The 27,058-nt window shown below is 43.9% G+C and overlaps 1 protein-coding gene across 5 annotated transcripts in view; it reads right to left on the bottom strand.

Annotated features, from left to right (window-relative positions):
* The window catches only part of SLC16A12 (solute carrier family 16 member 12), a 71,183-nt gene that overhangs the window by 19,522 nt on the left and 24,603 nt on the right, over positions 1-27,058 (bottom strand). For all 5 annotated transcript variants that reach the window (XM_087862917.1, XM_087862915.1, XM_087862918.1 and 2 more), the window contains exon 2: positions 1,343-1,592. In XM_087862917.1, the coding sequence (XP_087719043.1) occupies positions 1,343-1,452 (110 nt within the window). In that variant the 5' untranslated portion in view covers positions 1,453-1,592. The remainder of the gene's footprint in view (positions 1-1,342; positions 1,593-27,058) is intronic.

The raw sequence follows: 27,058 nt of genomic DNA, 5'->3' as shown, positions 1-27,058 counted from the left end.
ACACCTGGTTTGTGCTGGAAGGAGTCAACGGATTATGTGTGCACATGCGATGGTAAATACACAAGCTAAGAAGTAAAAAAACCAGACCAAACCAAACCAAAACACAACAACTAGAAATCCAGTCCAGTTCTGTCCCAGCAGACCAAAACTAGGTAAGGCGCTTAACCTTTCTGAGCATCAGTGTCCTAATCTACGAGATGGGGCTAAATAAGCCTGTTCTGCCTAACCTGGGTCATGAAGACCCCACTACCCAAAAAATAAACTGAGCCTTCCTTATAAAGCACTGAACTTATTTCCAGAACTGTCCTGTCATGGAAATGATGGAAGCTTCCACATGTAAGAACCAAGAGATTCCTTTTTAACTCTATGACTCCTCACAGCCAGAACACAAGATCCATGATACCGATGGAAGAAAATTCAGACTCAATACCAATCACATTATTTTAAATGAATCTATAATTCTTAAATGATACATAACCAACCCTTATTGTAGTAAAAACAAATATCCTGCTTCTTTCCTGCATTATATATTGTTATGGGGGGAAACATCAACGCTTTTATTGAGGATGTCATCAAATTAAAGTTTTTAGTGCAAATTACTTTCTTGCACTGCTAAAGGCCACTGCCAGAGAAGAGCAACAAGGTGTTCCACTTGAATGAAAGCACATGTAGAGGAAAGAGCCAGCATATGCAGATTTCAAGCATGTACTTATTCCAAATAAAAATAAGATGAATGAGTCCCAATGTATACAGGTGTAACTTAAGCATATTTAACACTACACCCTTGAATAAAAGAAAGAGAGGAGAAATGAACAAGCGAGAATGAGAGAAGCCTGTACTTCTACTGTTACTTTCCTTCAACCTAGAACTTAGCCTCCAGCACCACAGCCAAGTGTCAAATGAAGCAGAAGAATTTAAATTCTAGGTTTTAAGCTTCTAACGGCTCAGTATCTGGTGAGTCAAGAGGTTTTCAAGGATTGTTGTGACCTTACGTATTTTTCTTTTCTGGGATGAGTTGCTTATGAAAACAAATGGCTAGAATAGCCATAACATTTAGTCTAAAAATGTCCTAACACTCCAGGTTTATGTGCCAGATATTATAGAAGACGCCACTATCCAGGACTTTCAAGTGTCAGAAAATCACATTCCTTGCAGAGGAAAAGACATCCAAACATAGGGGAAACACACACACACACACACACACACACACACACACACACACACACGTCATGCATACACACAGATATTTTCACAATGACAGTTTCAGAAATAGAATGAAGCAGACTTAGAAGAACAGACAAGCCAGATCATCTTAATCAATGAAGAAGAGAATGCCCCATACCTGGTGACCGCCCGGGTGCAGATGGTAACGAGGAAACAGCCAGCCACGATCATCCAGCCCCAGCCTCCATCTGGAGGAGAGCTGGACCGAACTCTAGCTCCTTTTGCCATGGCTTCAATTCTTTTTTCTTCCTTTTCGAGTTACTCCAATAGCCCAGTTATGATCCTGGAAGACGTTTGCCGTCCAGTGACTTCCAATTGGCATTCAAGACTGGCAGAGAATGCTACCTGGCACATAGGTTACCGGCCATCTAAAACAAATATCAGGACATATTTATATTTTACGGTCATATCCAAAGGTTGATTTTTCACTTGACAAAAATGATCATTACTTTCCTGTTAAATATGATTATCTGTAACTATGAATGCTGGACTGAGGCAAAGACCATTAGTTGTCCTTGGTACCCATTCTTCTTCTTTTTAGTAAGAGATCCTCCCATAATTTAGCCAAATCCATGTCCACCCAGTTGGATACCATATTTCCTAGCTTCTCTTGCAGGTAGATGTGGCAACATGGTTTAGTTTAAATAAAAGGGATGGCAGGAAAAGCGATGAGCCATTTCTGGCTCATGAGCTCAAAGACAGAGGCGCTTTCCCAGGACTTCCACCACCCCCTTCCCCACAGACGAGCATGGATGCGGCGGTGAGACAGCTTCACCCACACAGACCAGGACAGCACCCGGGGGCCTGGCGGAGCTACAGGGCAGAAGGAGCCTGGGTCCCCCAGGTGATGGTGGAGAAGGGCTGCCTCTCCAGCTCCGGACTTTACAGACCTCTACCCTGTTATACAAAATACCAAAAAGCTTCCATCTTATTTGAGCCTCTGTATTTTGGAGCCTCTCTGTTACAACAGCTTAGACCATGGCCTACTTATGGCACTGAATGAGTCTGATAGTAACTTCTCTGGCATTGCTCACTAGCAATGCTATAATTTTTATTTATTTTTATTTTTTAAATTTCTTCTTCAATGCTATCATTTTTTAAGTGTGTAATGAAGGAAAGAAGAGAATGACAAATAAATGAACCAGAATAGAGAGCCCAGCAGCAAGTACATAATGATTCAATATAGCTAAATAAGGTAGCAGAGATTGGTGGAGAAAAAAGGATTACTCACTATATCAGGTTACAACTCTCCCCCTAGTTCTTAACCTTCTGGATAGGTCAGAGTTAAATGAAAAAAAAAATCATTAAAAATCTAGATGAAAATATAGGCAAATATTTATCTGATATCTCGATAGCAGAAGGACTCTCTGAGATGTAAAGTAATGTAACAAACCAAGAGGAAATTTTGGTTGATTCATCTAAATTAAGATTTAACATTTCTATATTACACAAGATGTAATAAATAAAGCCAAATGATAAACCACAGACTTGCGAAAAAAACATTAGCAATACATGGTTCGAAGAAGTAATATCTGCAACATCAATTCATTCAACTACCGGCACTTACTGAGTGACTACTGGGTGCCAGGCAGATTTCAGGGCACCAGGAATCCTTATGGTGGGCAGACGCTCAGGTACTCCTATGGTCCCGCCCCCTGCTGTTCTCGACTGTGTATAATCCCTCCCCTTGAGTGTGGGTGGGACCTGAGACTTGCTCCTAACCAGAGTAGGGCACAAGTGACAGGACAGGAATCCCATGATTATGTCATGTTATGTAAGACTCGGTCTTGCTAGAAAACTTGCTCTCACTCTCCTGCTGGCCTTGAAGAAGAAGCTGCCATATTGCACACTGCCTATGGAGGGGGCCGCGTGGAGGGGACTGTGGGCAGCCTGTGGGAGCTGAGGACAGCCTCCAGGAGACAGCAAAAAGCTGAAATTCTCAGTCCTACAGCAAAATGGAAATAAATTCTGCCACAATATCTCAAGCAAGCTTAGAAGCAGATTCTTTCCTGATGAGCTTGGCTGACATTGTGACCGCAGCCTGTGACATCCTGAGCCGAGGACCCTGTTAAGCCGTCCTGGATTCTGACCCCACAGAAGCTATGATATAAGGCGTTCCTTAAAGCATTCTTTAGCATAACAAACAGGTTTCTGAATTACTTTTAGGGATGAATTATTTAAGGCACAGAAATAAGAGTTTTGACAGATCCTTCCTCCACGGGATGGAGTGAATCACTCAGTTGTTGGTACAACTTGATTATGGTCACCAGACAAAATCTGAGGTAATAATTAATTCAATAAAACATCATTTCAAATATGACAAAGCATGGATTATTTGGGAACACAGGCCATGTACCACTTGGTAAATTATGGGCAAACCAAATAAATACAAATTGTTTTAACTTTAAAACCACATTTTTTTTCAAAGAAAATAGCTCACAGTAGAATCTTGCAATCTTTAAAGCTGCCAGAACAGCGGGGGGCCTGGGTGGCACAGTCGTTAAGCGTCTGCCCTCGGCTCAGGGCGTGATCCCGGCATTCTGGGATTGAGCCCCACATCAGGCTTCTCTGCTAGGAGCCTGCTTCTTCCTCTCCCACTTCCCCTGCTTGCGTTCCCTCTCTCAGTGGCTGTCTCTCTCTCTGTCAAATAAATAAATAAAATCTTTATAAAAAAAAAAAAGCCAGAACAAACTGGCAACCTGTGAGTTCAGCAAGCAAAATACAGAGCAAAGATAGTGAATGGGATTCATTTCTTTATAAGAGAGGCCCCAAGAGCTCTTACCCCTTCTGCCCTATGAGGACACAGCATGAAGAAGACTGTCTAGGAGCAAGGAGATGGGCTCTCACCCAAAACCAATTCTGCTAGCACCTTGACCTTGAACTTCCCACCTCCAGAACTCTGAGAAATAAAGGTTTGTAATCTAAGCCATCTAGTCTAGAGTAGTTTTGTTATAATAACCCAAATGGACTTCAGATCTCCCAATTCTCTTGAGAAAGTGGAAGTGGGAGAGACACCGGGCAGGCATTCCCTTGTGGCAGCTGTCAGAGCTCCAGCGAAGGAGCAGCACATTCCTGGATCAGGACTGTACCCCCCACTCCACCCTGTCCCTGACCTCCTGTGCTGTCCAACCCCGCGGTCTCACTCATACCCAACACCGGACAGGCCCCTGCAAGCAATAGCTTCTCTACTTTTGCCGATACCGCGTTGCCCTAAGTCAGAGTTTCTTGAAGGGCCAGATGTGAGTCACATTCATGGGATGCTTATGTCCCGCGCTCCCTCTCACAATTTCAACGTCGCCAGCATTTGAAGTTCTACCCACACCTGCATGCACGCGCGCGCACACACACACACACACACACACACACACACACACACAGTGAAACAGCTCACTACTTAGACATAATTGGGAGCCAGGTGTCACGAAATGGTGGAATCAATTGTACAAGTAAAACAGCCAAAGCTCCGAAAGCTCTGGGCCTGGGTTTAGTTCTAGCCTGCGTAGTTTTTCCATTAAAATAACCCCAAGGTTAAGCTGTTTTCCGACTGAAGACTGGAAATCCACCAACACATAAATGTCCAGTATCCGGACCGTCCTCAGTCAGTGCTGCCCAGGGCTGTTCAAGAATGCTGAACCAGGGGCGCCTGGGCGGCTCAGGTCATGGTCCTGCAGTCCTGGGATCGAGCCCCGCATTGGGCTCCCTGCTCAGCGCGGAGCCTGCTTCTCCCTCTCCCTCTGCCTGCAGCTCCCCCTGCTTGTGCTCTCTCTCTCTCTGCGTCAAATAAATCTTAAAAAAAAAAAAAAAAAAAGAATGCTGAAACAGGCAGTGAAATAGAGTGCAATAGAACAAGAATTAGAAAGTTATTCAAATTCTTTGAACAGTAACCTCATCGCTGGGAAGTTATCCTAGGAAAACAATTTAAGGGAAGACAGCCACTAGGGGTGGACAATAATAGTTGCATTATGAATAATATATGACACAGAGACAACTTAGGTGCCCAGCAACTGGGAAGTGTTTCGAGCGTTATGACACATGAACAAATGGAACAGTATCCAATCCTTTAAAACCATAAACAAGAAGAGATTATTGTAACATGGGAAAACATCTATGATGCCACGTTAAGGTGAAAGGAAGTCTCTAGAACTGTGTGCACACTGTCAGGAGAAGCTAGGTAAAACTTACATAGACGTTGTATACTTGCAACCAGCACAAAGAATAGAAGGATATGCAAAAAGGTATACAGTTGCAAAGATGATGCAAAAAGGTACACAGCTGGTATAATCGTTAGGAATCATTTTCAAAATTGTATTCAATACCATTTTATATACAGCTTTCTTAGATCGGGTCTACTCCTGGATGTAAATATGACCACAGACATTTCCTTTGTATAGCGTCTCAAGGACTAGAAAGCACCATATCACTTATTGAAACAACACAGTGAAAATTAGGTGACTGTTCAGTAGAGGACGTGACGTACGTAACAAGCCCCCGGCAAAATAAAATGTTCCGTCTCATTACAAAAATCTTAAGCATCATTAACTTTTCCTTCGCCTCTTGTGTCTCCAGATGATTCCATTTTCATTTGTTTTAGTTGAACCCCTCTCTCTGGCATTCCCACATCTTATGAGTTAAGAACCAATTTGTGCAGGTCTCTCCAAAAAACACAACTGCAAGAGTCCAAGCCGCGCAAGGCTGACAGCACCAGGAGCAGAGGTCTGTTGTAAGCTAAAGCCAACCTGGGTAAAAGCACAGAGCCGGGAACATTCTCACAGGATTCCGGGGTGGGGAGAAGCGGCTTTAAAAGCATCAGGATGCGGTACCATGATGAATAATTCCTCACGAACAGGCCCACTTGAGCCTCACAAGCCTCAGAGACGGGCCCTGTTTTCTCCAGTTCACGAGGATGGAGCTGAAGCCCACAGGAGTGAAGGGACTCACCCGGCAGCGCAACATGGAGATACAGGTGGAGGGAGAGCCTGGCAGATTTTGCACAGTGCGCTTGCCCATCCACCCTCCGGATTTCCAAACGGCTATTGGGCACTGCTGTCAACAAGCCACGCAAGCAATGGTGAAGCTTGAGCACCCACTCGTGTGAGTGATCAGGACAGAAGGAAGGGGGAGGAAGCCCACAGGTTAACACAAGTGTGTACTGCCCCCCAAACAACCTGTGTTTCTTTCAAAACAGGTCATTTAACAGATTTCTGTGTATTCAGAAGAAACGCACAGGTTGGACAAGGCCAACCTGGTTTCCTAGAGATTTTGGGGCAGCCTGCGGTTCCCCCAGAATATCGGCCTGCTCATTCTTATACATAATTAACGGCCCTGATGAGCCGCAAATGCAAAGAAAAGGTCCTTTGCTGAGTTAATAGTACACCTAAAACTATATGCAAAGGAAGCACGTTTCCATCACGAGATTCTTCATTTTACTGATCAGCCTCTAATTTATTTCATGTTTACAGCCCACCACTAAAATAGAACTGCGTTCTGCATCTCATTCTGGTTTCAGGAAAATCTTTTTGGAGCAAGAGAGGCTCTATATCGTGATGTTCCCCTAAGGTCACTCTTAGCAGTGTAAATTAGGATACATGCTCGATTTCACTTCATCCTCCTTGCTTTAAAAAATCTAACCATTTGCAGGGGCGCCTGAGTGGCTCAGTTGGTTAAGTGTCTTCCTTCAGCTCAGGTCATGGTCTTGGGGTCCTGGAGTCCTGGCGTCCTGGGATGGAGCCCTGCTTTGGGCTCCCTGCTCAGCGGGGAGTCTTCTTCCCCCCCCCCGCCCCCCGCCCCTTCCCCCATTTGTGCTTTCTCTCTCACTCACTCTCTCTCAAATAAATAAGTAAAATCTTTTTAAAAGTTTCTATACTATTCTTACTCTTACAACTTTTCTATAAATGTGAAATTATCTCTGGGGCATCTGGGTAGTTGAGTTGGTTAAGCATCTGACCCTTGATCTCAGCTCAGGTCATGATCTCAGGATCCTGGGATGGAGCCCCTCGTCAGGCTCCCTGCTCGGTGGGGAATCTGCTTCTCCCTCTGCCCTCTGTCCCTCCCCTCTGCTCATGCTCTCTTTCTCTCTCTCTCTCAAATAAATAAATAAAACCTTTTTAAAAAATCTAACCATTTGCAAAGAATTCTTGCTAACAGTCAATAACTTTCCAGGAAAGCACTGCGTTTGTGGGGCAAATCTTTCATGTTGTCCTGGGTGAAGTTTTCTGACGTGATCTCTTCTGTCAGTAGAAGACCTACAACAGTCAGTGTGCTGCTAGAGAAAAGTCCGCAGTGGTCCTGGAACCACTTGCTTTGTTAGGGCTCCCAACGCTGTCTTTCTTGCTCTTTCCTTCCTCCATTCCCTTTTACTTCCGGTGCCTTAACCTTTAGCTGTATCCTTCCTTATAAATTGCTTTGCAGCCACGAAACAAAAAGAGGTGTGTGGGAGAAAGATGTCAAGAGTGGGAATTAAGACCGTTCAGTCTAAGTGACACGAGGTAGTTGTGTGACCCTGTGCCAATCACCTCCTCTCTGCTACCACTTCCTAATCTATAAAAAAGCCAGGGAGCTGAATTACCGTTTATCCTTCAGACCAGGGGACGGATGATTAGGTAGCTCTTCCCTCAAAAGTGAGTTACCTGGTCGACCAGGCCCTTCTCAGGAAACTGATTGTTCTACTCTTTGTTGTCACTTAAGAATCATGAAGTTTGCCAGTCTCTCTCTTTTTTGAGGCATTTCTAAAATATACCTGTACTGCAGATAGTATTTTTGGAGTATCTCTTGAGGTGTTTATTACCTTTTGCTAGCAAGCTGGTTTTCTCTCACTGGCCCCCTTCTATCATTAAGGCTAAGCCAAGAAGTTTGTTGCTGTAAGAAACAAGAAGACGAGTCCCACCCATAATAAATTCATTCATAAACAAGGAATCATAGGACTGTGCTATAGGGGAAGTTTCTACCACACAAAGGGAGAGTAGAAGCCTACCCAGAGAGGAAGGGTGAAAGGTTTTTTAAAAGGAAGAGCAATGAGCTGCCTAGGTTTTTCAGGACTGCACTTCTGATTCTCTTGAGTCTTGACCAGGGGGACATAAATGGGATGGTGAAGAATTAGGAACTGGGTATTTGGGGGAAGGAGTTGCAATAAGGAGGTTTGTGCTATGAATCCTGTGGGTAACTGTGGATAGACCCTACTTCATTGGGTGCCCTTGGCCGTGATGCACCTGGGCAGACAGAAAGCCACAGACGGGGTCCAGTGTCTGTCCCTCACTCCCATGTGATACAGGAGTGATCCTGGAGCTCTCCCACATTCTCCATGGAGACATGGAGTACATCTAAGAGATGAGAGGCAGGGCTGTGGCAAAGGGGAAATAGCCTGAGCCAAATGGAAGTCATCGCTGATCTTCGAGAAGAACTACAACAAGAAAGGCAGGAATTCCCCCAAGTCCTGACCATAGAGACAGCATGAACCAGCAGCAGCAGACACGTCAGCACGGTACACAGTGAGGATAGAAGCCAATTCCTCGAGCCCAGCAAGATGAGTGTCATCAGCAGAACGCCGAGGCACCGACACTAAGGAAAGTTCTGCTTAGGCCAATGAGAACTCAGGGAGGGACCTGCATGCCAACCACCTCGGCCACCCTTACCATGAGGACACACGAGTTCTCCCTAAGCCGGACAGGCAGAAAGGAGACAGAGGGATAAATACCACAGAAAGGAGAAACAACACTTACTTGAAGATTAACCTTGATGTAGCTGAATACTGATCCAAAAAGACTGAGCAAAGATGAAAACGAGTACTTTAAGCTGGCAAAGACAGCCAGAAACTTTTTAAAACTGAGATGTAATTTATACACACGCAGTTTTAAGTCTATGTTCTGATGACTTCTGACAATGTGTACACTCAGTAACCACATCCACCACGACCAAGATAGAGGGCATTTTCCTCACCCCTAATATTCCCTCACGCTCCCTTGCAGTCAATCTCCACCAACCTCAGCACCATGCTGCCACTGACGTGCCTTCTGTCCAATACAGATTAGTTTTGTCAGCCAAGAATTCCATAAAAATGGAATCACATGATGTGGACTACTTTGTTTCCAGATTCTTTCAATCGGGATAATGTTTTGAGATTCATCTAGGATGTCGTGTGATCTGTGGATTCCCTTTTACTGCTGAACAGTAATCTGTAGTATGGGTCTACTGCAATTCACGTATTCACCTGTTGATGGACATTAGGGTCGTTTCCAGTTTTAGACCATTATGAACAAAGCTTCTGTGACATCCATATACGCGTCTTTTCATGGACATCTATTTTCATTCTCTTGAGTAAATATGTAGGAATGAAATTGCTGAGTCATATCGTAAGTATATATTTAACTTCAGAAGAAACTCCCAGACTGTTTTGTAAAATGGCTACACGATATGATGAGTAATAGATTAGAAGTCCAGTTGGTCCAGTGTGTAATGGATTTTCAGTGTAATTTTAATTTGTGCTTCCCTGATGACTAAGAATGTTAACCATTTTTTTCATGTACTTATTAACTATTCATACATCTTCTTTTGTCTATTCAAATATCATGCACATTTGGGGGGGTTGTTTGTCTTTTACTGAGCTATAACAATTCCTTGTATATTGTAGATACAAGTCCTTTGTACACATGGATTACAAATATTTTCTCCCATTCCATGGCTTGCCCATTCATTTCTTAGTGATACATTCTGAAAAACAGAAGCTATTAATTTTGATGAACCAGAATTTATTTTTTCTTGTGTAGTCAAATATAGTTCCATATATTAGTGGTGAGCGATTACAAATTTAAATTAAAAAATACCACTTTATGGTAGCATCTCAAACCACGACATGCCCAGGAATAGACTTAACATAGTATTTGCATTATTTTTACACTAAAAACTACAAGACAGTGCTGAGAGAAATTTATAAATGCGTAAAAGACAGAGAGAGAGAGAGCTACCATGTTCATGCCACGGAAGATGTCAAATCTATCCAAATTGACTGATACTTTCAAAGGCTAGGAATCACAGAGGGCACCACGTGCCCCGCAGGGCAATGTCCCAAGAGCGCTAGGAGAGCATTCCAACACTCCTCTGCAGGGCCTTCCGAGCAGTGGAGCCGTGTTCCAGCTAGCCTTACGGCTTGTAGCCTGGGGCGAGCACAAGCTCTGAAAAGGACTCAGTGTGGAGGGACGTGAAAGAAACTCCTCTCGTCCGCTCGGGTTTGCACAGTCTCCGGCCCGGGGAGCCAGCTGTTTTTTCCGTTTGCAGTCTCTGGGTCTTAGGGATGCCTTCTACTGCATACGGATTTATTTTTGTTGCTCAATGGTATTACACATGTGCTACGAAAAATAATATTGTTCTCAGTAAAGAAAAACTAGTGCTTTGCTTTTTTTTCCCCTTTCCTTTCTGCTTCTCTCTGCTTAGTCCTCCCACGGATCCTGCTAACAGGGGAATAAATAACTACCGACTTCATCCAGAAATCTGGGGGTGTCTGTTGGGCGCCTTCGAGCACTAAACTGAAACACTGACTTCTGGTCACGAAGCTGCCTGAGTTCCTACGCTGGGCGTGAGACTTTGGGGACAGGAACACTTTACATAAGACCTAGAATAAACAACAGCAATTTACATGGTATTTGGGCCAAGAGAAGGAGAAAAAGGTACAACCTGTGATTCACGTAAGACACAGAGCGTAGAAAGCACCTTCTTTCCCCCCCTGCCAGCTCCTACCCCGCAGAGCTGCTGAGTCTAGGCAACATCAGGAAAATGCTTACTGCTGCGTCTGAGAGTTTGTTGACGGTTTAATTCGTAACCAGGAGCTTGCCCCCAGTTTCTGCTTTCTGTCGTGATGGAGCTCTCGTCTCTCCTCTTTGGAAGTACACGTAACAGAAGCGATAGGCCTGGGCTGGAGCCCTCTCTGATAAAAAATACAATCTGCAGTCAGGGATGCCTGCGCCTGTCACAGTGTCTGGGATGAAGCTGGTACGCAACATTTGTGTGGCTCCGTGAAGAAATTCCTGTGTCTAACTCTGTGGCCTTGCAGAAGTCTTCAATTCTAATTTTGCGCTCTTACAGCGTATGGAATTATTAGGTCAGAATATGTTCTATCGAGGCCTCGTGGCTGCAGAGGAGAACCTTGGGGCTTGAGATGCATGGCACAGAGTCTTTCTGTTAGTGCACAGAGAGCCTTTTATTGAAGAACAGTGCTGCCTGTCTATACCACATTTTCCTCACTCTATAATCACGGCCACCGCCGTGTTGTGGCAATGGGAGAGGCAACCAGTCAAATATTTCAGTTGGCTCGAAGTATAAACGCCTCAAGTCATGCGGCGTTGGGGGAGAACTGGTGTTTGAAAGCCAGTTCAGGCAGAACTCAGGTCTGCAGGAGTGTGAGCTCCCTAAGAGCGGGGGACCCATGATGTTTCTCATGCCTCAGATACTGCCTGGAAGACAACAGGCACTCAACAGACATTTAGGGAACGAACATCCCCAATTCTCGAGTTCTGGATGTCTTCTCAAATCACATGGGGAAGGGGTATAGGGAGCTTGAGGGATGGGGGCAAGAAATCACCTATCTGTTCTTTGCTCTTTTTATCCACTGTCAAGCCAGATTGACCAGCTTTCCCAGCATCTGGGTAACAGAGCCTTAGTGAATATATCTCACTGAATACACCAGCATGGCCAGGCCCTGCCCCCAGACCAGGCCAAACCTGCAAACATAACTTCGCTGCCAGTATGATGGAAAAACTCAGATTTTTCCTTCTTGATTAGGGAAAATCCAGTTCTTCCCTACTATGTGTTTCTCTCCCATGAGTCTCCTTTATGGCTCACACAAAACACTTCACTTCTGACACTTCTGGTCACCTCCACACCAAGAAGCAATTCTGGGACATCAGCAGGGTGTCCAAGAATTCAACTCAATTCTGACATTCTACCCAGAGAAAGTGTCAGAGCCCACAGGTTAAGGGCTCAGCTCCAAAAGACTGTCCTTCCCCCCACCACCTTCGGACACCAGTCACATGCCTAGGGTATCATCTGAGCTTCTGACCAACAAACGATAGGTCAGCGGTGCCAATGACCTCTTCCTTGGGTTCCACTAATTTGCTAGAGCGGCTCACAGAACTCAGGGAAACACTCATGTTTACCAGTTTACTATGAAAGCCTATGATAAAGGATACAGATGGACATCTAGGTACCAGAGATGTGCAGGGCAAGGTATGTGAGCAGGGCCACGGGGCTTCCATGCCCTGTCTGGGTATGACACTTTCCCCACACCTCTACGTACTCCCCAACCCAGAAGCTCCCTGTGCCCCACACTACTGGGATTTTATGAAGCCTTCCTCACATAGACGTGATCAATTCTTAACTCCATTCTCAGTGCCTCTCCTCTCTCTGAAAAAGGGAGGGGGGTGTGGGGCTAAAAATCCCAAGCTTCTAATCACGGCTTGGCCTTTCTGGGGACCAAGAGAGTGGCTAAAAATGCACGCGGGTTGCTGCAGGGCTCACCTACAGAGCCTGGCGCTCGGCCCACTGTCTGGCCCACACTGCACAGGCCATCAAATTCCACAGGCCCTTAGAGATGTTTATTTTTGCGCTCTGTAGACTCTGCTCACGGCTTGAGCCACGGTAGGTCACACAAAGGACAAGGTGTTGCCAAGGCCGAGAATGTGGTGTACTCTTTAGTGCAAGACCGAGGACCGGAATTTCTTTCTGGAAATAAAAAACTTAGAATTGATTTCACAAAAATTCTTTCAAGATGTGGGTGGTTGTCTTTGTCTCTATCCTGATAGAAATAGTTAGAACTGAACCAGTCATTCTACTCCCCCCTAATTTTGGACCCAGGGAAAAGTTTGGTGAACTTTTACAACAAAGGCCTTGGAAGTAGTTCCCAACGAACTTTTTCACATGTGAGTTTGCTCTATACATTTTTAAATATTTCCTAAAAGTAAATAAATAAAGTATTTCCTTAGCCAAACACGGCAACAGTTATATTTTTAATATTATTTGTTGATTAAGAAAATATATAAAGAGACACCTAGGTGGCTCAGTCAGTTAAGCATCTGCCTTCTGCTCAGGTCATGATCCCAGGGTCCTGGGATCGAGCCCCACATCAGTCTCTGTTCAGCAGGGAGCCTGCTTCTCCCTCTCCCTCTGCCTGCTGCTCCCCCTGCTTGTGCTCCCTCTGTCAAAAAAATAAATAAAATCTTAAAAAAAATATAAAGACATCAGTTAAAATGAATTTTATGGTATTTTCAAATATATTTTATTTTATAAATCACCAAGGCACTTACAAACACTTGACAAAGCCCGGCAATTAGGTAAGATGTTTTTCTGTCCCGGGTGGTGCTGCATGTACTGTGGATTTGTACACCCTGTACTAATTCTCTGTCTCTTTCCTGGTCAGAGACCCCCAGATTAGAAGCCCCTCTCTGTTTATTAAGGGTAGGGCTAGTGCCTTAGAGAACATAAATTCCTTCCAGTTTACTAGGCGTATTATTTCTCCAAGGTCCTAGTAGGGGCCAGGAAGTTGGGGAGACCTCAACAAAGACATTTATAAAGATGAGAGCTGTGTTCATAAACTCTAACAAAGGTCAGTAGAGTCCCCTGGGGCTAGTAACAGCAGAAGATATTACCACCTCTGGGCCTGAAAGGCAGAGGGAGAGAGCAATTACCAGAACCTTCCGTAAAGTTACCGTAGAAAATCCTGGGCAAAGGAAAGCAGCCAGGTCCCAAGGATCAGACAGTAAAAGAGCCAAGGAAACAAATACACCAGCCTCTCCCTCTTGACGCCTTTCAAGTCCTCTCGGTAGCCGGACCCATGGGGGACCCAGTGGCTGCAGCTCTTATGTGTCAGTCTCCCAGGGTAGAAATGGATGGACGGTGAACTTAGAGGGACAGATGGAAGCCATCCTGCACCCCAGTGTGGGCTGCAAGCTTGTGTTATGCACCAGGGCTATGGCTGAAAGTTGAGGAGAATTCCTGAGCCATCGTGGGCTTGCCTTTAGACAAGATCAAGTCACTTGAGGTTACCAACTCCAATCTTTTGGCTTATTTCAAATATAAAACTCAATTGTGAAACTGACCTCCTCTTTTGCTGCTCTTACTTTAGTGCTCCCTTATTTCAGCCAGCAATCACCCTTAAAGGGACAATGCCCAAATCTGCGTCTCTGCTGCCAACCTTCCTCAAGCTTCCGAGAGCCTACAAGGTACCTCGAACTCATGTGTCCAAAAAATCACTGGCTCTTCTCTGCTGGAAACACCGTGTGTGTGTGTGTGATGCTTTTAGCATGTTCAACTAGGCATATTAGAACACCCTGAGTCCCCCTGACAACTCCCCAGCTCTCATAACAAGGGAGGCCGACTCTTACCACGTCCGCTTGTGTGCCTCTCACATCTGCCTTCCCACTTGCATTTCCCTTCGTCTTGGGCCTGAACCGAGTCGGGGCCTGCCGCCGCGCGCCCCGCTCCACCCGCCCTGCAGAGCGACCCGGTCTAGACTTCCCTGCTACTTGCTAAGGGCAAGCTCTTATTGAGTGTCTCACTGCCTCGGTTCCCTTATCTGCAAGACAGAGCCGTGGATAATACCTACGACTGGGGACAAAGACCTCCTTTCCATTGATTCCACGTGTTGGGAACCCTGGTAGATGTGACACCCCTGGCCTTTCTCAACCTCCTTGCTGACGTTTCTCCACAGCAGGAAAGCAGTTATCTGACTTGTGACTTTGGGAGACCCAGGTACAGTTGCCTTGGTCAGTTCAGCCCTTCTCTTCCTCGGTATTTGTTTTGGTTTGGTTTTTTTGGTTTTATCTGGTTTTGGTTTTGTTTGTTTGTTTTTTCCCACCTGGGATCTGCCTGTTAGGAGAGAGGGCCCATCCTTCTCAGGTCTTCCGTGCTGTAAATGAAATAGGGGCAGGTGCCCTTGCAAGTCAGCCTGTGGTTGGCAGGGCTGGCAGGGCTGGCGGGGATTGCGGTTAGGCAAATCTGTATTTTTGGGGGGAAAGTACTGCAATCCTACTTGGCTGGTATTCCTAAGCCTCATTCCCCAGAGCTCAGTACCATGAGTTGTGAAGGTGGCATTTTGATCTTTATGGGTTGAACACCTGTTTCCACCTCTACATTGGTTTTGAACTTAGGGAAAAGATGAGTGTTTTTTTATTGATCCTTTCAAATCTCCATTCCTGCCTCACAGAGTTATTTGGAAAATGAACTGAGGTAATCCATATTATATCACAGAGCATAGGATCGCCCCACAGCATAAGCATTCAAATAAATGTTAGCTATTATCACTCTCACTGTTGTTATAGACGGCCTCCGTGAGCATTAGGAGAAGGGTGAGGAATTTAAGATTTCAATATCCTATGATTATTATCATTTTTTATATCAAGATAGCATGGGAGAGTAACAGTTACATCAGGTAGAACTTTATAAAGTGCAAAAGAAGATCATCTTTCCCTGTCCAGAGACTTCACACTGGAGCGTGTACGTGTGTTCTGAGGCTGGGTGTGCAAAATGTTCTGAGACAGCAGTTCTCTAAGAAAGAGGCTTACAAGAGGCCCTTAGGCCATGATGCAGTTGTAAACAGTAACATAACACTGCCAGAAAAAAAATTTTTAAAGAAAAAAGAGGGGTGCCTGGGTGGCTCCATCGGTTAAGCGTCGGACTCTTGATTTCGGCCCAGGTCATGATCTCAGGGTCCTGGGATCGAGCCCTGGGGGCTCTGCGCTCAGGGGGGAGTCTGCTTCTCTCCCTCTCCCTCCGCCCTTCCCACTGCTCAGGCTCACTCTCTCTCTCTCCAGTAAATAAATAAATCTTTTTCAAAAAAAGAAAGAAAAAAGTGACCCACATTCCTCTGACAGGATATCCCTCTCTAAAGGATTCCAGGGGTTCCCTCCTCCCTCTACTGCTGCTCTTGAGGCCTTCAAAACTGCCACAAAGAGGAACGCCTGGGTGGCTCAGTCCATTAAGCGTCTGCCTTCTGCTCAGGTCATGATCCCGGGGTCCTGGGATTGAGCCCCAAATCAGGCTCTCTGCTCTGCGGGGAGTTTGCTTTTCCCTCTGCCCTTCACCCTGCTCATGCTCTCTCTCTCTCTCTCTCTGGTAAATAAATAAATTAAAACCTTTTTCAAAAACCTGCCACAAGTATGAACACTGCATCACGTTGTTAAGCACACACAACAGGGCCCTGAGGTGGCTCAGACATGTCTGGCTTGGAAACCCAGCTCAGACAACCACCGGCTGAATAACTTTGCCTCGGGACCTGGTTTGCTGAATCCCAGACTCCTGCCGTGTACATCTGAGTTCATAGGTCCTCTCTAATGGGGCTTTCATGAGGAGTAAAGGGCAAAGTACATGGAAAAGCACCTCCGCCTGTTAAAATATTCTCAAAACATGCTTACCTAAGTTAAACTTATACCAGCTACTAGTTCGAATAGTGACATGAATACCAAATTATTAATAAATGAATATCTTCATCATAGCTGAAAGCACCCATATTTTTCTTCCTAGAGTATCCAAAGGGAAAAAAGGCCAGGAGAACCCAATGACCTCATGTTGCTCTGTCAACTTTCTCTTGTGACCTAGAGGCAAAAGGGGTCGATAATGGGCAGAGAATGGCAGAAAAAAATGACAGAGAAAACATTCAAGAAATACCACAGTTCTTGAACATTTAAACCAATTTTCACTTCTTTGCAGAATTTAGTTGGTTCTTTTGAAATGCACGCTGAAATTCTCTGCAGGCAATTACCTGTATACTGATTATCTGTATCCACATTCTCTTCCCTTTTAATGACTTTTCCTAAGGGGTACATGATGGCACGTCCCAGCCTTGGATTCCAATAAAGCCCTTCCCAGGGATGGTCACGAGGACCGTGGCAGCATCAAAACCGCGCCGATGCTGGGCTAACCACACTCCGAACACAAAATGTACGCGCTAGGCTACAGCTGCAGAAAATGCGTATGTATAAAGACAAGACGAGAAAGCACTGCACAGAAATAGAAAGTAGTTGTGTGAAGAAAGTAAGATGATGAATGCTCTTTTCTGAATTTCTTGGAAGACTCATAGCCTTCTTATAAAAAGTAATAAAACCATTTTTACATGCTTGTAACTAAGTGTGGACTTGCTGTTTTTTCCATTTTATATCAGTTTATATAGGCTTTCTCATATAGTTAACAGAGGTGACATTTCACATTGAATATATGTATCATGTTTGGTGTCTTTATTCCAACTCATCAAGATTTTATCCTCCCAGTAATACTTGAGGAGGCTTTGCTTTGGGAGGACTCTCTCACACATGAATTGAAGGTCACCCCTCACGTCTTTTCTTCCCAACAGGCCGAAAACAAGAAATCTACCCGTGGAAAGAAAACCTAATCATATTTTAAGGTTGTCTAGGGAAAGAGTCAATTGACAGAATTTAGTTTTTATTTTTTTTCCATATATATGTATGTGTGGTATAGTGTGTGTGTATGTGAGTATAAAATAAAGACATTTATTCCAGCATGATCTTTTACTACAATTTTCAAGTTTGTTTTCCTCATAGAAAGTGTTGTAATATTTGATGGGTAAATAACAGGCAATGAAAAGTCCACCTTAGGACAACTGTACTGGCTGGAATGAGAACGTGACACTCTTGCTCACGGCATTTTAGGCTCACGTGAGAACATCATTCCCTCTTCTTTGACAGACTTTCTGAGAGAATGCTGAGAATGACAAAATTGTCTTCACTGGGGGTAGAGGGAAAAAGGAGTTACTTAACGTGTTCAGGAAAAGGATAAATAAAGTCCTGAGTTATATTGGATAGTTTTAGAATCTTGGAATAAGAATAATCTGAACAGAGAAAATAAACATTTTGATTTCAACAAAACAATCATTTATAAGATTGAAAAGTACAGCTTTGTGTCTACTTAACCACTCACGTCTTAAACCGATATTCCTCAGAGAATCGAGTGTCAAATAACATAAAGTCAATTTATTGGACTTCCCATTTCTCAAAAACACAGCCAATTAAGAACACAGCAGAAAAAGCTGATGAATGGCTGAAGTTCACATTCCAAAGGCCAGTGTATTTTTACTAAGCATTCTACATGAACAAGTTACAGGTTTCAGGCCCACCAATGATAAGCAGTAATCACAGTGTGTGTTTGGGGGGGGGGGAGGTATCACAGACAAATCTGTCACCAAGGGTGAGATCATTGCTATGGGTCTAGGAGCAATAGAGACGACCTAGGAAAAAAAAGAAATAAAGAACAGAGAGGAAGATAAAACAAAGAAAAGACCCAGAAAATTCAAAAACTTAGAGTCATTTTGTTAAATAAACCAGAGCAGAAGCAGAAATCTCTATAACAGTTGTGGCCACCAGCCGAAATAGTTCTTAAGAAGCTGTTTGGGTCCCCGAAGATGGAAGGGGACGCTGCTGTGTGTGTCCTGCAGGGCTGGTGGGCAGCCCGCTCACTGCCTGGAACCGAGGAGCGCCTGGGGTTGCGTGTAAGACCCCATACGGTTCCCGTCTATATATGAAAAAAGAAAAAGTCCACAAAGACTGAGAAATGGGCATCCCCTCACCTCAGTCAAAGACGGAGGCTCAGGATTCAAAAAAAGAAAAAGATTTAATGAAATCTCTCTGGGGAAGAAAAATGTTAAGAGCCAGAGTCAAATGCAGTTTGTGATTTACATATGTAAATTATGTGACCGTGACATGAAATAAGTAGAAACAAGCCTAAAAACAGAGAAGAGGAGATGAATATTACAGAAACAGAGGCCTCCTCGATCCCTTCTCTTTTTCTCAGCTTTGCTTCTCATGTGGATCACGTGACTCTGAGGAACAGTTGCTTTTGCAGTTGGCGGGTCAAAGGTCTGAGGTCAGAGAACAGCAGGTACACAGCGTTCCAGAAGAGATGCGTGTGCTTGCTGGTAGCGAATCGACCCCCGCAGGGCAAAAGACACTCAAGGAAGAAATCTGGAAGAACGGGGTGCCACGCAGACCCTTTCACTGCCAGCGGGCAATGCTTCAGAAAGCCGGTGGGCGGCCACCCCGAGTCCCTTTCACGGCCGGCTGGGAACAGGGCCATAGGCTCTGTGCAATCTGTACAAAGGGTCAGATTCCTCCAAGCGAGCATGGCCATCCTGGGCAAGGCAACCAGGCTTCTCTAAGGGGAATAACATTTGACTAATTGGATATTGGAAGGAAATGCCCAGGACGGTGGGGCAAAAAAGACAATTCAACATTTTAATTCTATAGACGAATATCTAGAGCCAGCCGCCGCGCTCAGGGACTCACACACATGATGGTCTTTCAGAAGAGAATCGGGGTCTCTGCTCTTCACTCTCAGCGAAACTCGGCATCACGGTACCATGATTTTGTTTAGCAGAATTTCCCTTTCCTTCCCGAACTGATTCTGTGCCTACAGAAGTGCTAATAAGAGCTTGGCAGTCAAACCCTCTCTCCCGCAAACTGATAGACTATGGGAGAGGTTCAGTGAAGTTTTAAAATAATCTAGCTTTGGGGTGCCTGGGTGGCTCAGTCAGTAAGGCGTCTGCCTTCGGCTCAGGTCATGATCCCGGGGTCTTGGGGTCGAGTCCCACATCGGGCCCTCCGCTCCTTGGGGAGCCTGCGTCTCCCTCTCCCTCTGCCTGCCATTCCCCCTCCTTGTGCACTGTCTCTCTGTCAAATAAATGAATAAAATCTTTAAAAATAATAAAATAAAATAATCTAGCTTTAATTAATTGGTCATTGTAATGCGTATGGCTGGGATAGGAGGACCAACAAACCAACCAGAGTGAGAGTTTCCCACCAGATGCCTTGGAAATCTTTTCTGAGCGGTATGGATTCCCAAAGGACCACCTCCCCCTTGTAAAAGAAATAAGGAGGAAGGCTCTGGCTGAGGACGCAGAGAGCTCACAGGGAACCAAGATACAGGCTCTACCCAGAGACAGCAAGCTCTGGTTGAGATCATTCTGCACAGTATCAGGATAAGTAGAAGCTTTGATGTGACAAGAGTCAAAATGAAAAGGGACATGACAGAAAAGTGACTAGGGAGTGGCTTTTATCCTTGTCAGTACTGGACACTGTACAGCCTCACGGAAGGAGTCTTTCATGAGGAAAGAAAGAATGATTGTGCTTTTTACTTGTAAATAGTCATCTCTAGAAAATGTGGGCATATTAATATCAGTGGCATTATCATTGTCAAAAAAACTTTTAAAATTACCCTTCGTATTGCTTTCATTTAAATAAGGAAACCAGGCCTACCCCTATATAGACACACCATTTTGACCAAAACAATACTGTTCAATGTGGTCATCAATATCACACCTCAGACGTGGCTCCCGATGACTGTTGGGGGTTTCCAAAAATCACAGCCACTCTCTTGGAGTGAAGAGCCACTGTTGATATTCAAAAGAATATGCTAACGGCTTAAAGTAGTTTCAAAAAATGAGTCTCCAAAATATTGTGAACAATGATAGGTTGACCTTAAAAATTCCTAAGGTGGCTGTTTTTAGGAAGATAATATCATTCGGATATTTATTTCCTTTTGAGTCAATACTGTCTTACGGGTATTTAAACAGGTGAATATATAATAAGTTTTGTTATTTCAGAAATGATGAAAAAAGGTGTAAAAGTTACTGTTGACTAGTCATTTGGTGTAAAAGTTACTGTTGACTAGAAAGGTATCAGTTCAATGTGCTGCTATGATCAGGGAGTCAACAGAATTCTGGTCATCATCAAGGGGAAACAGGAACAAACTAAAAAATATAATTCCTCTTGTATCCAACCTAGCGTCCGTAAGCTACAGTTCTGTTATCTGAAAACCAAGAAAAAGATAACAATTTCAGAAGGGTCAGAGGTAGAGGACTCCAGTGTCTCAAGACATGAAGGGTCTTCATAGGAAGAGGAATTTAAAAGTAGGGCTCTTGTTCAACAGGCAAAGAAATAGATCAAAGGTTGACGGGCTCGAAGATTACAAAATCACGATGCGCAGGTATGATGAATCTGGACTTGCGACATATCTCAGAACCTGCTGGCAACTCCTGAAGCCCGAAAGAGATCCCAGTGGCCTGTATGTGAAACAACATTCTCTGATTCTCCAACTCTCCAACAATCCTCCACAACGGCGGGTCCGCATTTCGATTCTGATACTCTCAACCCGGAGTCAGCATCAGAACCCCACAAGTTAAAGGGCACAGCCTGCCAGACTGCCCCCACTCCAGATGCCATCTCAAGTTCTGGGCCACCTGTACTCCTGACCAATCAGCTAGAAACTGGGGTTCCCCCAACCCCTCCTCAGCTTTGACAACTTGCTAGAACAGCCCACAGAACTCAGGAAAACACTTTATTTATGTTTATTGGTTAATTGCAAAGGATACAGATGACAGCCAGATGGAAAGGTACATAGGGCAAGGTCGGGAAGGGTCCTGAGTTGGGAGCTTCCGTCTGTGGAGTTGGGGTGAGTCACCCTCCCGGCAGGTGAGTGCACGTGGATGTGTCCAACAACCTGGAAGCTCTCCAAGTCTCGTGAAGAGTTGTTTTAGAGCCTGATCTCCAGCCCCACTTCTTTCCCCTCCCAGGAGATCAGTGAGTGGGGCTTAAAGTCCAAATCATGTGATATTCTACTGACCGGACCCATCCTGAGGCTGCCAGGGCCCCCACCCGAAGCTATCTCACCAGCATAAACTCCAGTGGGCTCAAAAGGGGTTCCTTATGAAGAACAAAAGCCACGCTCCTATCACTCAGGAAATTCCAAGGGTTTTAGGAGTGCTGTGCCAGGAGCCAGGAACAAAGACCAAATATATTTTTTATCATACCACAAGTATGTTAATGTTGAAGTCTCATCTGAAATACTCAGGTAAAATAAATGTGAAATTCTACTGTGACAGGCCAGATGACTATCTCCAGAATTCAGCCCCTAAAAATCTCATTCCAGCTTTGAAAACACAAAAGAGCTGAGAGAGTGGACGGTAAAAAGAGGATTTTTTTTAAAAGACAATTTTTTTTAGAGATGGGGGATGCCCCCATCCTGCCTCAAGCTTAGAAAAAGTAAGGTGTCAGTGAAACCACTGGGGGCTTACTTAGGACCCTGCATTTGAAAACAGTGGAGGGGGTCTGACTCCAGGCCCAGAGAATCAAAAGAGTGGCTGATACTCGGCTCTGACCCTGGCACAAAGGAGAGTGGCACCCCCCCCTCTCTCAAGATGACTCAACAGGTGCAGCAGAGTTTCCCTGGGCCAGGCACAGACCCTGCTGAGGAAAGAGCTGTCTAGAGCCCTTACAGTCCTGCCCAAAAGGGCTTCCTGCTGGAGTCGGGGAGTGGGGTGGTTCTCCAACACCAAAGGTCCATAATTGCTGGAGAACCAGGAACCAAGGAGTTTGCAACCAGCCAGAAGAGAAGTCTTACATGCCTCCCAGGTATTGTGCCTAGAAGGGCTGAGCAAAAAACCAACCAACCAACTAACCAACCAACCAAACAACAACAAAAAACTCAAAGCCAAAAAACAAGAACCAAAACCAAACAAACAACATCACCCACTAGATAAAGAGCTGACAGTGTAAGATCACACCTTATTCTCCTAATCCCCCCTCCTACTTGAGCCAGGCCCTAAAGGAGCTTAAAAAAAAAAAATATTACAGCAACCTAGTACGTAAGAAACGTTAGGCTGGCAAAGGGGAAAGAATCATGCCTCTTTCTCCCACTCCAAACAGCCAACTTTTTAGTGGCCCTGCCTAAGGGAGAAGGTGAGGATTGGCATTAAATTAAATTCTATGTTCTTAATATTTGCATGGGTTAGCTATTTTAACTTCTGAATTGAGACCATGTTTGTGACTTGGGGTCTCCAAGGGACCACCTGTTATCCAAGAATGAACGGAAAGCCATGGGACCTGTCCAGGTTTTCATTCAGAGATGGCAGAGGGCTACTCCCCACTGAATAAGTTCTAAAGCAAAATAGGAGATGAAAAATAAAGTTGCAGCTTTATTACATCCTGTAAGTAGCGCCATTCCACATTCCATCTACACAAAATGAGGTATATTGATAGGACCTGCAAAAAAGTTATGGAACTCATCTCCAGAGGCAATACAAATTTATGTATAAACAGATTCAAGAAAAGTTTAGATCAATTCATGGATAATATCAAAACAGGTCACCAAGAGAAAAAGAGAATATTTGGAAGATGCTGTTACACTTTGTGCCAACATGATAACCATGTCTTCCTACTGGCTTCTTTTGTTTCTGGTGTCATACTTATGAACAAACAAAAGATCAATTTCAGTGTTTTAAAACTCTGGGTCTCTCCATTGGCCATAACTGTTATATACCAAGATAGAATAATCTATCATGATCATTACTGCATTGACCAAGGCATTTTAAACAAGACTCTGTATAGATGATAAATGTACACAGACTATCCACTAAAGGCTATTATTGATCTTCCCTTGAAGTTATCCTGCAGCTCATGTGGCCTGAGACCAGAGCAGTTTAGGAACAAGCATGAGGACAACCCACCCAGACCTAAAAGAACTTGCAAAAATTAACTACAAATAATTTATGGGTTAATCTGCACTATTTAGTCATAGGTGAATATCCATAAAATGAGATAAAAAGAATACCTTACATTGGTTATATAGCACCGTGGAGCTTATAATTCAAAATATTACTGTATTTCAGCCTCCGACCCTATAGAGAGAAAACCAGAGAAGGGTAATGGTCAGCTCTTGCTTCTCTTTCTGCCCAGCATCCATGGCCCTTCCTCTGGGAAGCAGCAGCTCTCCTTGGGCTTCCTACCCATTCTCAGTTCACATGCCTTGGGAACCTACATTCTCCTGGAGAGGTCTGGCCAACTGGGGACACTGATTTATCCAGAAATGATTTGCAAACCAAGCTTGACCAGTAAGAGTCAGCCATTGGACATTTGCTCAAATAACTGGGAAAGAGTGCTTTCTTTACACGGGGTTCCCAAGTCCCAGATTGGATACATAGAGTTTGCTGGTAGCTGTTTTTATTTCTAGTTGGAGGGACACCCCCCACCTAAAATGAAGTCAATGCAGGAAAGAGAAGGAGTGAGAGAGAAATACATATTTCTGAAATTATGTAAACATTTGAATTAAATTCTGTCCCTGGGGTTCTCTGTTAAGTACACAGATGAATTCATTTTTTGTTTTTGGTTATGTTGCATTTGATTTCTGTCACTTGCACCCAAAAATCATATCTAGTTTTTGTAATCATTGTTATTCATGGCTCAGAGCCTAGATGATATTCCAAGATCATGCAGTAATTTGTGGCCGAGGCAGGATGCAAACCAAAGCTGTCGAACTTCACATCTGTGGTTCTTCCCAATTCTCAATTCCTTCCCAGTTCCTCAGTTGGCTCTCCATCCTGCATACTTACACTACCCGTGTTCTACAGGCCTAAACAAACACGTTTTCATCTCTTTTTGCACAAACACTCATGTAATCAGATGGGCCAGCAGCCACATCAGAAGTAGAAGAATCAGGAGAATGAATTTGTAACGTGAAACAGACAAATGAAGGGTTCTCACCAAAACAATTTTGTCAAAGCAGACTATTACTACATCAATCATCAGTTCCCTGAGTGCTTAAAATTCTGGAAGCCTATGAGCTGAAGTACTATGAGCCACAAGAACATAGTAGAAATTTAAAAAACCCAAGTAATCATACTGGCTCCATTCCCGTTGGTAATTAATCACCCACACGATACAATTTTTTTCTTGAAGAACTATAATAATGTTTAATATTGAAATGTTCACTTATCTAATGTGAAAGTCTGCCAAAATTATTAGATAGAATGTTTTCCATCCAACAAAGAAGACTGTCAGTCAAGGATCAAGGAGGACATAGAGCTAGCTCATGAATAAAAACATGTGTTCAATCTCACGCTGTTAATAGTATTTGTTGATCCAATTTTTTTGAGTCACAGTAGGCAGTATCTATCAAAAGTTTAAAGGAACTTTAGCGTAGGCGTGTAATACAGCAACGCTCCCCCATATGTGCAGATATGTTTGTATAAGGGCACATCAGCATTAGTTATAACCGCAAACACACTGGAATAAGTTTCCATTAGCAGAGAATCAATTGGGTAAGTTGTGGTACATTCAGCTTCCAATTTAATATAATGGATTGAACACACATGTTTGTATCTACTCTCTCCTAAAGCACCACTAATAGTGAAGAAATAAAAAAGAAGCCACAACGTTAAAGGGCACAGGAGAGAAGAGGACAGCAGGTAAAAGATGTAAACCACATTTGGGAAGCTGGAAGTGAATGCATGGACGGTCGACAACACAGCACAACAGGGAACCGAAAGGTAATCCAACAGGGAAGGAATACATAAGAAGTAAGTCAACCACAGAATCCCAGAAAGTGTCAGGAATGAAGGAACATACTCACTCTAAAGGCAGTGAGTATGGGATGGGGTTAAAATAAGAGCTTTAATGGAAAGTCTTTAAAAGTTCTTGCCCCCTAGACCATTAGGCATCTCCTCCCTGGAAGAAACTAGATTTTACTCCGTGGAAACACTGCACACTATGTTACTGGGGATAGCAGATATTATATATAATGGGGGGGGGCACCACGTGAAACATAATGGGATTAAATAAAAATCATGCTAAATGGTAAAACACCCCGGCCCCATTTGACTAGCAGCCAGTCTTCTAAGCTCCAGGCAGAAGATGGAGATATATCCTTGGAGGAACTGATCACGCTGAGAAAAACTGCATCATCACTTGGGAGATGCAGGAACCAAGTCCAACAAAACGGCTCATTCACAACACAGCTGCCAATTCACAAGTCCTCCCATCCTCATCAGCTTCTTAGTGTCTCATTCCTAAGTGAACAGACAACCAAAGCTCACCAGCTAATTAAAAGCCTCTAATGGAAGAGCTAGGATGGAGGATTCAGGAGTTGGGGCAGGGGGTGAACTCAGAGGAAACAAGGACAACTCAGAGCATAAAAGAAAAAGACAAAGACATGAAAGAAAAATTTTAAAACCACTCTAGTTACTATCTTCAGAGACAAAGAAAAGACAGTTCATAAATGAAATGGGGAAAGGAGGCTATAATAAAGAAACATTTGGGAACTAAAAAAGAACCCTTGGAATTAAAAATACGAGAGGGGCACCTGGGTGGCTTGGTTAAGCGTCTGCCTTCAGCTCAGATCATGATCTCAGGGTCCTGGGATTGAGCCCCGAGTGGGGCTCCCTGCTCAGCAGAGAGTCTGCTTCTTCTTTTCCCTCTGCTCTTCCCCCAGCTCATGCATTCTCACTCTCTCTCTCAAATAAATAAATAAAATCTAAAAAATATATGAGAAGAGAGAGACGCCTGGATGGCTCAGTCGGTTAAGCATCCGAATCTTGATCTCAGCTCAGGTTTTGATCTCAGGGTCATGAGTTTGAGCCCTGCATTGGCTCCATGCATGGAGCCTACTTAAAACTAAAATTAAAATTAAAATTAAAAAATAAATAAAAATATGAGAGTAGAAATGTAAAATTTAATAGAAGAATTGGAAAGTAAAGTTTTGTCTACCCAGAAAGTAGACAAAAACACAAAGATATAGAATATTAGAGAGGAGAAATAAGAAAATTATTGGATTAGCTCAGGAGATCCAACATTCAGATAATAGGTGTCCCAGAAACAGAGAAAAATACATGATGAAAAACATCCCCACCTTTGAGTGTGCAAAAAAATTAACAAAAAATCCCCACAACCCCCAATCTTACACTATTCATGAACATCAATTTCAGGTGTATTATACAATAAAACATAAAAGGCAAAACAATTAAACCTTAAGAAGACAATGCTTACATCATCCACCTCAGTGCATCTCATCACATAGG

Source organism: Ursus americanus, chromosome 6 (assembly GCF_024610735.1).
Source record: "Ursus americanus isolate L20-20 chromosome 6, mUrsAme1.1.p, whole genome shotgun sequence".
NCBI lineage: Eukaryota > Metazoa > Chordata > Mammalia > Carnivora > Ursidae > Ursus > Ursus americanus.
The sequence above is the reverse complement of the archived record's forward strand: the minus strand, read 5'-3'. Positions and strand labels throughout refer to the sequence as shown.